This window comes from Manihot esculenta, chromosome 1, assembly GCF_001659605.2.
Source record: "Manihot esculenta cultivar AM560-2 chromosome 1, M.esculenta_v8, whole genome shotgun sequence".
Taxonomy (NCBI): domain Eukaryota; kingdom Viridiplantae; phylum Streptophyta; class Magnoliopsida; order Malpighiales; family Euphorbiaceae; genus Manihot; species Manihot esculenta.
In genome coordinates, this window is record NC_035161.2 from 29,543,423 (window position 1) to 29,556,892 (window position 13,470).

General features: G+C 30.6%; 2 protein-coding genes and 1 long non-coding RNA gene across 4 annotated transcripts in view; 1 reads left to right on the forward strand and 2 right to left on the reverse strand.

The window, feature by feature from the left end:
• Nucleotides 1-13,470, reverse strand: part of LOC110630092 (receptor-like protein kinase FERONIA) — a 31,339-nt gene that overhangs the window by 583 nt on the left and 17,286 nt on the right. The gene's annotated exons all lie outside the window — the stretch shown is intronic.
• Nucleotides 4,593-6,026, forward strand: LOC110630159 (root phototropism protein 3-like). Of its 2 annotated transcripts, none has more exons than XM_043956810.1 (5): nucleotides 4,593-5,041; nucleotides 5,139-5,324; nucleotides 5,417-5,486; nucleotides 5,595-5,817; nucleotides 5,890-6,026. In XM_043956810.1, exons 2-5 carry the CDS (start codon nucleotides 5,212-5,214, stop codon nucleotides 5,934-5,936), a joined length of 453 nt encoding a protein of 150 aa, XP_043812745.1. In that variant the 5' UTR covers nucleotides 4,593-5,041; nucleotides 5,139-5,211; the 3' UTR covers nucleotides 5,937-6,026. The 2 variants fall into 2 exon arrangements, with proteins under 2 accessions (XP_043812745.1, XP_043812742.1); XM_043956807.1 differs by having other exon boundaries at nucleotides 4,596-5,041; nucleotides 5,151-5,324.
• Nucleotides 8,664-9,790, reverse strand: LOC122723708. The gene is made up of 2 exons (XR_006350728.1): nucleotides 9,487-9,790; nucleotides 8,664-9,322 (listed from the first exon to the last, which is right to left on the reverse strand). It is a non-coding gene; the product is annotated as an uncharacterized LOC122723708 (long non-coding RNA).

The following is a 13,470-nucleotide window of genomic DNA, read 5'->3' on the forward strand; positions in this document are numbered from 1 at the left end:
ATTATCTCATCGAATATTCCTTTGCGGTAGCATTGTCTAGCCCACTCTGCTAAGCTTGCAGGTGTTTTAACAGCTGATCGATTCACTGGGGGTCTAGCAGATAAGACTTCACACAACACAACGCCAAATGAGTAAACGTCAGATTTTTCTGTCAATCGCTGAAATCGGTAATATTCAGGATCTAAGTATCCGAAACTTCCTTTTACCACTGTGCTGATGTGGGGTTTTGACATGCTAGAGGGACCTATTTTGGACAATCCAAAATCTGAAACCTTGGCGACCCATTTCTCATCCAACAAGATATTTGTTGTCTTCACATCACGGTGAATGATGGTGTTCTTGGCGCCTGAATGAAGGTACTGCAACCCACGTGCTGCACCAATGCAAATCTCTAGCCGTTGATTCCATGAAAGTGGAGGATTGTCGGTCTTGTAGAGGTGATCGCGAAGAGTTCCCTGAGCCATGTAATCATAAACTAGGATCATCTCCCTGTCTTCGTAGCAATAACCAATTAGCGACACTAAATGAAGATACCGAAGTTGAGAGAGCATCTCAATCTCCGTCTTGAACTCGTTCGCCCCTTGTTGCGACTCTGGATTCAATCTTTTTATCGCTACGGTAGTGGCCCCATCATTAATCAACCCTTTATACACATTACCAAATCCTCCAACACCAATAATGAACACACTGTCAAAGTTGTTGGTGGCCTCCTTGATCTCCGCCAGTGAAAAACGGCGACAAATATCAGAAGGCAGAGTTGAGCCTTGGGTCTTTGCGGACTTGGTCGAAGATACCGAAAATGGACCCCACCATGAAGGTGCATCACTAGAATCCGAGTTCTTGACTTTTAGTCTTCGTCGGAAAATAAAGAAAAACAAGAAAGAGAGCACCAAAAAGCCCGATACAGCACCGCCGATAATGGCGCCTATTGGTGTCTTATTACCGTTCGACTTTGTTGTTTTGGGAATCGGAGTCGCTGCAGTTGGTGGACTAATCTGAGGTATTTCGTGATTTGGCGCTGCAAGATTATCTGAACTGCTACTTAATTTGAAGATTTCAAGCCCATTCAGAATGGCATCAGAGTATACAGTCCCGTCAGTCCTGGGATGCAGTGCGATAGAGATATTCTGTAGCTTTTGGTTTCCCTTTGGTTCAATGGTGACCACATAATCTTTGAAGACAGGGATACCGTTTCCACCACTCCATTCAATCACATCAGCTTCAGCCTCTGCAATTTGAGTAGCTATATATATCATAAAAACTCTGTCTCCCTTAGTAGTTATTAGCGGTTGAATTTCACAGAAGTGAAGCCTAACAAGATAAGTGAAATTAGAATCCACCGGAAACTCCCAAGTGAGATTGTAGTTTTCGTTGGTCACCCTGTCCATCCCCATTGACCTTGCAGTTCGATATAACGTGTCGGGTGCAGCGTAACGAGTCCTGTTGTCTCTGTATTCAAATTGAATTGTGAGGTTAGAGAGATATGCACCTGGCTTTGCAATAGTTAAATACTCTTCATCGCTATTCCAGCTTCGAAACATTCCAGTGTCGTTTGGGGGTTCAATGGAGCCGCCCCCCACATCTATTCGGTGCATCAGCTCCAAAGCAGTCCTGCGGCTGAGGTTGCTTATGCGTTCCGAGCCAACAAATTTGAACGCAGTTTCAATGTCTTCTGTGTAAAAAAGATCGGTTGGCATGGATACGATTTCAATCCCGCTGACAAAAGCATAAGCATCGACACCAGGAGTGGGAACGAACGTTATGTTCAACATTTGACCATCTTCAACATTTACGCAGAACTCTCGAGGAAAGCTGTCTGAGCCGGAAGCCTGAGCATAAAGGGCAGAGCTGAAGTTGCTAAGAAGCGTGTAGCGATTGGCTTTGACGGAAAAAAAATCAACGGAACTGGTGAAATCTGGGTAGGAAGATGGGAAAAAGTGAAGGCGAATGAATTTGGAGCCCAACGTCACAGGAAATGCGTAGGTGAATTCGGAGCGCGAGAGTCGTGCTGTTCTATAAGGTACAGTATCACTCATGGGAGATTTAAGAGCTGAGTAGATTTTTGATGCGTTGGTTGGATCTAGCAGGAAGAATTTCGAACTGGTGTCTGCAGTCCAGTTTCGACCATCTTTTGCAGGTCCATCAATTGTAGAGCCACAATCAAGAGCTATGCTGTCGTTTCCAGAGATGAGGAGAGTATGGTGGAACAATAAAGAGAGAAATAGAAGAGTAATGGCGTTTCTCATACTGTTGGGAGAATGAGGGCAGGAGATGGATGAAATTTGAATGGCCTATAATGATGAATCTATAACTAGAAATTTATAGTGGGCATTTTGTACCATTGTTTTCCTGCAAGTTGAGTTGGACTCTGAATTATTGGATCTTGTGGAAGACTTGTCAAAGTCTCCCCGTCAATGCGTCTCTCCTTCTGCACAATTCTTACGCTCTGTTTTGTAATAATTTTAAAATATTATTTTCAAAATATTAATATCTAAAAATTATAAATATATTATTAACTAATAATTACACGGAGCCGTGTAATTATTTTTATTCATTTTTTATTTTTTTTAATTATTATTTATTTTTTTATATTATAAATTAATTATTATAATCCTATTTAATATTATTTTATTTTTAAATAATCTCTTAAAATATTTTTAAATATTTAATAAAATTTAATATTTTTAAAATGGATATAATAAAAAAAATTTTAAAAATTATTTTATAAAAAATAAAATAAATAAAAATTATAAAACGATTATAATTTATTTTTATAATATTTAATTAATTAATAACTATTAAAACAGTTAATAAATTGATAAATTTATATCTTAGAGACTCACTATATACAACGGGTGAATTATTTTTTTCTCTAAAGATTGATCTATACTATATATATATAAAAGTGCAAAGAGGAGAATAATAGAATTGTCCATAATACCTTTAAACTTTTAAATTATTTATAATAATATATAATTATTTAAATAATTGATAATTTTATTTTTTAAAATTTAATTTTTAAAATAGATAATAATTTTATTTTTTATTAATTTTAATTAAAAATTAAGAAAAAATTCAAAAAAGTATACAAGATATAAGAATATTAAAAAAATTTTAAATGAAGATATAAATTATATGATAATTTTATTATATATATATTATTTAATATTATGCTATAATATGATTATTATAAAATTATATAGTATAATAAAATAAATTTTTGAATATTTATAAAAGTATGAAGTTAAATGTTTTTAGAAATGTTTTAAAAAAATATATAAGATATAATTACATTAAATTAAAATGAAGATATAAATTAGATGGTAATTTTATTATATAAAATTATATTGTATAATAAAATTAATATAAAATAAATATAAAAATAAATTTTTGAATATTTATAAAAGTATAAGTTAAATGTTTTTTATAAATATATATGGAGACGGTTTATTTATTAATAATTAAAAAATAAAAATAAAAATAATATATTACCTTATAAAAATGTTTTATCCAATAAATTAACTATAAAATAATGAATTAATTATATAATTTTTTAGAATTATCTTCTATTTCAATAACTAAGATTTAAAAATTGTGATAATTATTAATAATTTTATCAATAAAAGTTGAAATAATGCTATAACTAATTGATAATTATCATAAAACGTATTATTCTAAATAATGCTTCTCTCTTATTTTTATATTATTATTACTACTATTATTCTATAAATCATAAACATGAAAATATAATGTTAAGTAAAAATAATAAATTTAATTAATAAAGAAAATAATTATTTATTTTAAAATAATTATAATAAAGTATAATTATGTTTTAAGTGGTATTTTTTTAAAATAATTTTATTAAGTAAATTTAAATATTATTTAGTAAATTAAATTAAATTTATTGATATTTTCAATGAATAATAGATGCAAATATTTTTTTTTTAAATTGAAAATCGAGAATTGAGAAAGTAGAATATAAATTCTCTTAAATTTAATTAAATACACTTATTACTAGACTAAATCTATGAGTATAGATATAAAAGTACTTTAATAACTAAGATAAACTTTTAATATTATTAATTTAAAATTTTATTGCAATAATAATTTATTGAATTTACATAAATTTTAATATTTAAAAATAATTAAATTTATAATGTAATATTATTTAAATTTTAAAATTATTAGATGAATATTTATATTTTTTATTTATACATAAATAATAAAAAATACAAATTTTGAAATAAAATTATTAATAAGTTTTAATTTTGATAATATTTTCCATTTATGGTCTTTATTAAAAATAAATTATAATATTATCAAATTATTATTATATATAAAAGTGGAAAGTGGGAATAATAGGATTTCCTATCGTGTTCTTAGTTAAATATGATAATTAGGGGTGAGCACTGTTCGGTCTGAACCGAAATAATCGATCGAACCGATTTAATTTAATAATTTGGTTCGGTTTTAAAATAAAATCGATTCGGTTCGATTTTAATTTTTAAAAATTTTGGGTTGGTCGGTTCGGTTCGGTTTTGGAGTCAAAATAATTCGATCGAACCGAACCGATCGAATTTAATCTGAAACGCAGCGTTTTATTATAGGTTATATCAATTCAGTTCACTTCCCATCCCATTCCCACGTCCTTCTTCACGCGGCACGATACCTTCATCTCTCTCAGACCAAATCCCTAATCTCCATCCTTCGCCTCTTCATCTCTTTTCAGTCCCGTAGCCACACCCACCCACACCAGTCGCCAGTCCCACAGCCACCCACCGGCCACCCATCGGCCACCCACCCTACCACCCACTCACCAAAGCCAGTCTCTTCTCTCCATCCTTTGGCCTTTGCCGCTTCAGTTCCGCTGCCACGACCACCCACCCACCCAATCGCCAGTCCCACAGCGACCCACCAGCCACTCACCCTGCCACCCACTCGCCAAATCCAGAGTCTCTTCTCTCCATCCTTCGCGTGTCTCTCTCACGGCCATCGCTCACGTCTCTCTCTCATAGCCGTCGCTCGCGAGACTCTTTTTACTGTAAGTTTCATGAACTTAGCTTGTAAGTTTAGCTTGTAAGTTTCAGTGTTTGACAGCCGTCTCTCTCGCGAGATTTATTCTAGCTTGTAAGTTTCAGTGTTTGCTCTAGTTTTCAGGCACTTTTTATGAGAAAATTCTGCCCAAGTTTTGTTGGATTTTAGTTTACAATCATGTGGGAGTCTGAGAGTGAATCTGTTGTTGGTCGAGATTATGGTAATGGAGTTCTTAGCTCAAGCAAGCATGGCATCAAGACCGATGGGTTTGAGCTCAGGGGCCAGTCATGGTGTGTTTGCTAAATGAAATTAAAAGTTCTGTTCTTTTTCAAGTTTTGGTTTGTTTTTGCTAATAGTTTAGCTTCTAATCATTCTTCTGCAGGTATGTTGCAACTGATATTCCAAGTGATCTTTTAGTTCAGATTGGAGTTGTATATTTCCACTTGCATAAGGTAGTCATTTTACTTCTCTCAAGCTCCAAATTCAAACTTCAATGGCAGAAAAATTAGTTCTTGATTTATATTGACTACCCATTTTCTCCATTTCTGTTATTGCACAAGTATCCTCTGCTTTGTCAGTGTGAAAAAATGAACAGATTAATATATGAATCACGCGACCCAGACCTGAGTAAAATAGCATTAGATGATCTCCCAGGAGGAGTTGAAGGATTTGAGCTTGTAGCAAAGTTCTGCTATGGAATTGCTGTTGATCTGACAGCAGCCAATATCTCTGGCCTTAGATGTGCAGCAGAGTATGTAGAAATGACAGAGGACTTAGACGAAGGTAATCTCATATTCAAAACTGAAGCTTTTCTTAGTTATGTGGTGTTATCATCATGGAGGGATTCTATATTAGTGTTGAAAAGCTGTGAGAAGCTCTCACCATGGGCGGAGAATCTCTAGATTGTAAGAAGATGCAATGAATCCATTGCCTGGAAAGCTTGTGCAAATTCGAGAGGGATCAGATGGGCATACACTGGAAAACCATCTATGATTGATTCAAGCCCAAGTAGAAATCAGTTGGTTTTTGAGGATGTTTCAATCCTTAGAATTGATCACTTTGTTAGAGTTATTACAGCAATTAAGCTGGTGAAGCTCAGTACCAACTCATTGATTAAGTATATTAGGTTAGAAGTTGTTGATTAATTTGGATTTTATGATTAATTGATTGGATTTTATGATTAATTAAATATATTAGATTTAAATAAATTCTTATTAGGCCCAAATTATAATATAATTCAATGAAATTAGAAAAAAAACTCAAAAACCGATTTTGAATCGAACCAAACCGAAAATTATAATACAATTTAATGAAATTAGAAAAAAAACTCAAAAAACCGATTTCGAACCGAACCGAACCGAACCAGTTCGGTTCGATTCGGTTTTCTATCTTATTTGGTTCGGTTCGATTTACATTTTAAAACAATTCGGTTAAATCGGTTTTGGCCGGTTCGATTCGATACCGAACCGAACCGACCGATGCACACCCTAATGATAATAACAAATTAACTCTAAATTTAATTACTATTAAAATTATTGTTATTTTAAATTTTAAATTAATTGATTAGATTGATATTCTATTTAAATTTTAATTATATTTTATTCAAAATTTAATTTAAATTAATTTTACAATTTAGAGTTTATATAAATATAAAATTCTTAGTCCTTATAATTAAATGTACATCATTAATTTTTATATTATAATTTAAAATAAACTTTTATAATAACTATATCATAAGTATAAGAATTTTTATTAAAATTATTAATTCCTAATTTTTTTAATAAAATTAATAAAAAGAAATTAACTTTTCTAAATATGATAATCTTAACTTTGAATTTTAAAATGATTAATTTAAAAAATTATTTATATTCTTTTAAAAAAAATTTAATGATTTTTTGATAATAATATTTTTAAATTATTAAATTCAATCAAATAGACTGAATTTATTTACTTAAATAAAAATGTTATAAATTTTAAAAATTATTATGAACTGAAAATAATAAAAATATGTTAGTGAAAAACAAGTCTATGCTATATAATAATTTGAAAAAAAAAAGTTTATATGAATAAAATATCTTAAAATTTTTAAAGTTTTTATTGAAATTTTAAATAATTAATTTCTTTATAATAAAATATAGTTGAATATTTTTTGAACTAAAAAATAAATTGAACATATTTATATGTTAAATAATATATATTTTAAAAATAAAAATAAATTAAAAACAATAAATTTACAAGATATTTATTAATCTATGCTAATTTAAAAGTGAGAAGATCAAAAAATAAGATAATTGTTAAAAAATTTAGTATCTCAAAATTTAGTATATATATATATAATTATAATAAAATTGAATATTTAAGATATTAATCACATTTATATATTAAATAATGCGAAAAAAAATTTAAAATAATATTTTTTTGAAATTGGTAAAAAAAATTTATTAGATGTGTTGATAATTTAAGAAATATTTTATTTAAAAAATTTTATTTTTTATTTAAAAATTTTAAATTTTAAAATTTATATCAATATTTATGCCGTATATAAAAGTGGAAGGAAGAAAAATAGTGTATCTAAAATCTTCCTAAACTTTTAATTATTTAAAATAGTATTTAATTTTTAAAACGTTTCATAATTTTATTATTTAAAATTTCTTTTAAAATAGTTGACAATTTTATTATTTGAAATAATTTTATAATTAGTTAAAAAACTATAAAGGATATAAAAAATATAATAAAATTAAAATTTTTTAAATAATGATATAAATTTGATGGTAATTTTATTATTTAAATTAATTTTAAAATTTGTTAAGAAAATCTAAAAGAATACCTAAAATTAGATTTCAAAATAAGAATTATTAAAATAACATATTTAAATATTAGAAAGATTATTAAAATAATTATTTTATATTTTTAAGCACAAAATAAAAATAATAAATTCAAATTTAATTATTGATATTAAAATATGAATGAAATAAAAATTTTAAATAATGAATTATATTATTAAAATATATTATTTAGAATTTTATTTAAGTTTAAAATGGATAATATTTCTATTTATTAGATTAATTTTAAGAGTTAGTTAGAGAAATTAAACTATTAAACTATTCTTAGTACTTAAAAACTTTAAATTAAATAGATGATTCTTTATTTAAATTTAAAATATATTATATTATTAAAATTTAATGTATATATTATATTATTAATTGTAAAAAGAAGTTTTAGAGATTGATATTTTATTTTGATAAATTTTATAAATAAATTAATAAATTATTTATTTCAAAATTTTGATAAAATAATAATAATAAGTAATTGAATTTGAATAAATTTTAACATTTAAAAATTTCAATTATAAATATATATTATGTAATCTACAAGTATATAATTAAATATAAATTTTTAAATAGATAATAATTTTATTATTTAAATTAATTTAAAGTTAATAAAATTTTAGTTTTATATTATATTAATCTATGGCTAATAATTTTATAATTGAATTTAAATTTTAAAGCTATAATAATTTCATTATTTAAATTAATTTACCATTAATAAAAATTTAAAATTTGATTTATAGATAAATTAATAGTATAAAATTATTCAAATAATACATTTAAATATTAAATATATTAAAATTAAAAAATAATAATATAAAATTATTATATATAATAAATATAACAAGTTGCAAACCACCTTGAATAACGCTAGTATATATTAAAAAGGGCCATTAGACCTAGCCCATTGACCAAGAACTAGACACCCAAGCCACAAGAAAAAGCTTCTCACCTGAAGGCTAAACAAGTTAGAAACGTAAGGTCTAACCTTGACTCAAGGCCTACAAGTTAAACACTAGCCTTGCTCGAAGTAAACCCAACTGGTTGAGGAGAGCAGATTCCTGGTTCTGTTGTTGCAATGGCCAGAAATTGCTGATGAGGAGAAACAACAATATATGTCCAAGAAAGAAGGTAAACCAAATGAAGAATCAATCAACCAAAAAGCCAAAAAATCTAAGTCACCAAAGAGCACAGAAGCCAAAAAAATATATCAACCACCATGGCCACAAAAATGCTTGGGCTGAAAAAAGGAAGCAGAGAGAGCTCGCCGGTATTCTTTATCCTGAAGAATCAACCGTCCGGAACCAAATGGAAGCGACTTAGTGATCCTCGAGATACTCTGCAACAAGCATAAAACACAACCATTCATAGCCAATATAGATCAGAAGCTTTCTGAAGCACATGCTGGTGAAACGGGTGTAGATTCGAGATGATAGAGCTCCACACCGTCATCCCCATCACTTCCAGAACATGCCAGGATGAAAGCAAAAGAAGCAAATTGTAACCAAGCATGTATGAGAGAAAAAGCACTACCAAACAACACCTAACACACTAAAAAGAACACATATCTAAGAAAAAAAAAAATCTCTTTTAAAGCACCAATCTGTTAAAGCAAAACAAAAACCTTATTTACTGGGTGGGGACCCACTCTCTGGGCAGGAGAAGAACTGGCCATCCCCTGTTCGGATGGGGCAGAGGACGGCCATACAGGAGCGACAAAAGAAAGCCGACGAAACTGCCGAGAAACTGAAGAGGACCAAAAGAGAGAGCTTCTCTCTCTTGCTCAAAACTAACGGGTCAATCCACTTAAGTTGGATCCATTATATACAACGGGTCATTCAGTCAATTCACTTAAGTTGGATCCATTATATACAACGGGTCATTCAGTCAATTCACTTAAGTTGGATCCACTATATACAACGGGTCAATCAGTCAATCCACTTAAGTTGAAATTTCTCAATGATTGTTTTATTTTCTCTAAAAAAGAAATTGGAGAGAAGTTTATTAATAGAAGGAATGAAATTTCAAATATGTCCTAATACTATTCTTGGAGAGTCAAATGAGATAATTTTTATTCAAATTAATTCCTGAATTTCTCATATAAGTTCAGAATAGCATTATCCTAAGAAAATATCATTCGTAATAAGATATTAATTTTATATTTTTAAAATTAAAATTATTTATTAAATTTTAAGAAAAATAGTTCTTAGTAGTCGCTTTGAAAAATTGATTTTATGGATTTAATGGTGTGGCTTTTGGTTCTTCTAGATTCATTTAAAGGCCATTGTTAGCAACTTATTTATTTATTTTTTAATTGATAATATGGTTTATATTCATCGATGGTAAATGTAGAAATTTAGGTAAAGGTTCAATTTAAATAAGTGATTTTAAAAAATAAATATATATTTAAATATTTTAAACTTGAGGGCAATGTATTTCTAAAATTTTATTTAAAAAGAGAGGCTAGTACTTATTTTGAAGGAAACAATCCTTCCGTTCTTGTTATGCATAAAAATGAATCAATTTATATAGAAGAATGCTCCCTTAATTAATGGAAAACTCTGCTGCGATAATATTTTAATAAATATTGTTAATTAATTGATATTTTAATATTAATATTAATTAATTATGTTATAAATTAAGTAAAATTAATTCTGATATATTTTATACACATCATCGTTATGATATATTTTATATGCATCATCCCACTCAAAAATAAAAAAATTGTATTAACATGATTGGCGTTAACCTGAAAAGCTCATGCATTCAAAACCAAAACAACCATAAAAATATACATAAACCATATTAAAAGTAGCAATTTATATTCTTTAATAGATTTTATGCCCGGAAAAACTCAAGTAAATAGCTAGGTACAAAACCCTGCATTAAAACACCAATCTTTCGCGAACAATGCATAAGCAATTGCACGCAATTTGATTTTGATGTTTTAAACAACCTCCTCCCCTGTTATACATTAAAATATAATTCTCTAAATAACAGAAAAATTACAATTAAGTGGATGATACATGAAAAGCCGGTTTCCTAATGAACAACATGCACATACGAACACAATTAATTTGGAAATTTTAAATTTATGATTTTTTTTCACTCTTAAAGATACTTCTTTTATTAAGGCTATTACCTGATAGACTACTATTAGAAGAAAATTATTTTAATATATTATGAATCCTAGAAAATAGAGGGAGGCCCTACCTATCTTTAGAGTTCATTTCAATATATTTTGAATACAATTACTTTATTTTTAAAAATCTTACCTTTAGAGTGCTAGTTATAGGACGCCCTACCTTTAGAGTTCTTACCTTGGAGGTGTGTCTATAAAGACCTTACATTGATGGTCCTTCATTTGAAAGGTTTGACCTTGGTGGTCTTTCTTTTGGAAGATCTGACATTGGTGATTTGCTCTTTTCGAAGGTCTGGCCTTAGTGTTTTTTCTTTGAAAAGTTTAACATTGGTGGTCTGCTCTTTTGAAAGGTCAGACCTTGGTGGTCTTTCTTTTGAAAGGTCTGATTTTGGTGGCCTACACTTGTGGAATGTTTGACCTTGGTGGTCTTCTTTTTAGAAGGTCTAACCTTAATATTCCTCCTTTAGGAAATCTGACCTTGGTGGTTTGCTTTTTTAAAATGTCAGACTTTGATGGTCTTTCTTTTAAAAGGTATGACCTTGGTGGTTTTCTTTTTGAAAGGGTCTAACCTTACCGGTGTTCCTTTGGAAGGTTAGACCTTGGTAGGCTACTTTTTGGAAGGTCAAACCTTGCTAGTCTTCCTTTTGAAAAGTCTGATCTTAGTAATTTTCTTTTTGAAAGGTTTTTTTGAAAAGTCTGATCTTGTTGGTTTTCTTTTTGAAAGGTCTGACTTTGGTGGTCTACTTTTTTAGAAGGTTTGTGTAACGACCCGGATACCGGACCGCTACCGACGCTAGGATCCAGGTCGACTTAAGGTCGCCGGGACTCGTAGCAAGCCTGCTATTCTCACTGAATACCTGTACATTCCCATATATGATCATACATTTTTTGTAAAACATAAAATTGTGCTCTGAACCAAGGTTCAACCTGTGCATGCACTATCTCTGTAGTATAGAACCCCTTACTAGAGCCCTCATCATTGCTCTAGACGGGTTAAAACTCATACAATGTTAAACCTGGTGATCATACTCATAAAACATTTCAATAACATATTTACAAAAATAGACCATGTATACAAAAGGGATTTACAACACAACTGGGTCAAGCACAATACTAATACATCTCTTCACAATATTACATGTCCACACTAAGCTATTACACATCTCTTTACTCTTCCTGTACCCTGCTGACTCCCCTTTGAACTCTGATCATGCAAGACTGGGATTAAGGAGAGGGATGAGCTATACTAGCCCAGTGAGTAGAACAGTAAAACATGTTAATAAACATGCTCATATAAAATGCATCATATCACTGACAATTCACAGCAAAGATGGATGTGTCACCAATAGTCCCGACATATTAAACTCATGCCAGGGCGTAGAATGGGCACCTGGTCTTCCTCATACCTCGTGCCAGGACGTAGAATGGGCACCTGGTCTTTCTCATAGCTCGTGCTAGGGCGTAGAATGGGTACCTGGTCTTTCTCATAGACTAATGGCTAATCCATTATCCATCCACATCAACAATATAGAATGCAATACAACATCTTCGTGATTTCTAATGCAATCAACCTATTGCATATTCATGGTGCATGAAACATGCTAAAAGCATTTGATTTCTCAATGAAAACGATTAAGTTTAGTTCCACTCACCTCAGGCTGACTCTGAATACTCTGAAGCAGTGCTCACTGCTGATCTCTTTGGTTCCTCTGGTCCGTTCCTACACAGATGGACTCAAATGAGGGACCAAACTAGCTCAAGAACATTTCTGTAATACTCCCAAAAACCCCCTAAAACATCCTAAAACAATCAAGGAAAACATGCAAAAGAAGGCTGGACAGGGCACTTTCGGCGGCCGAAAGTCCCTTCTAGAGATGAAACTCAGGCACTTTCGGCGGCACCTTCGGCCGTCGAAAGTCCTCCCAGAGACGAAACTTATGCATGTTCGGCAGCACTTTCGGCGGCCGAAACCCCCCTCCAGAGACAAAAGTCCAAACTTTTGGGGGCGAGCTTAGGTAGCCGAAACCACCTCCTTAGCATGTTCGGCGGCCGAACCTTCCTTCGGCGGCCGAACCTTCCTTCGGCGGCCGAACCTTCCTTCGGCGGCCGAAACTGGATTCTCCAGTAAGGCAGAAACTTGTTCTGCTTCATGCAAATCTTACCCAACTTCACTCAAACATGCAAACCACAATTCCACAACCTGCATATACTCAAGTATAGGAACAAAGGGGTCCAAAACTAACTTAAAACCCTAACAAACAACACCTAAACATGCTTTGACCATAAATCAACTTAAAACTAAACATGCATCTCTACCCATAAAACTCCATAAAATCTTCATAAATCATGAAAAGAAGTTCAGGATCTTCACTTACCTCTTAAAAACAAGAAGAGAAACGATCCCAACGTGGAAATATGGAGAAAAACTCTCTCAAATCTCCAAGCTTCAAAACTTTGGTTTTTAGT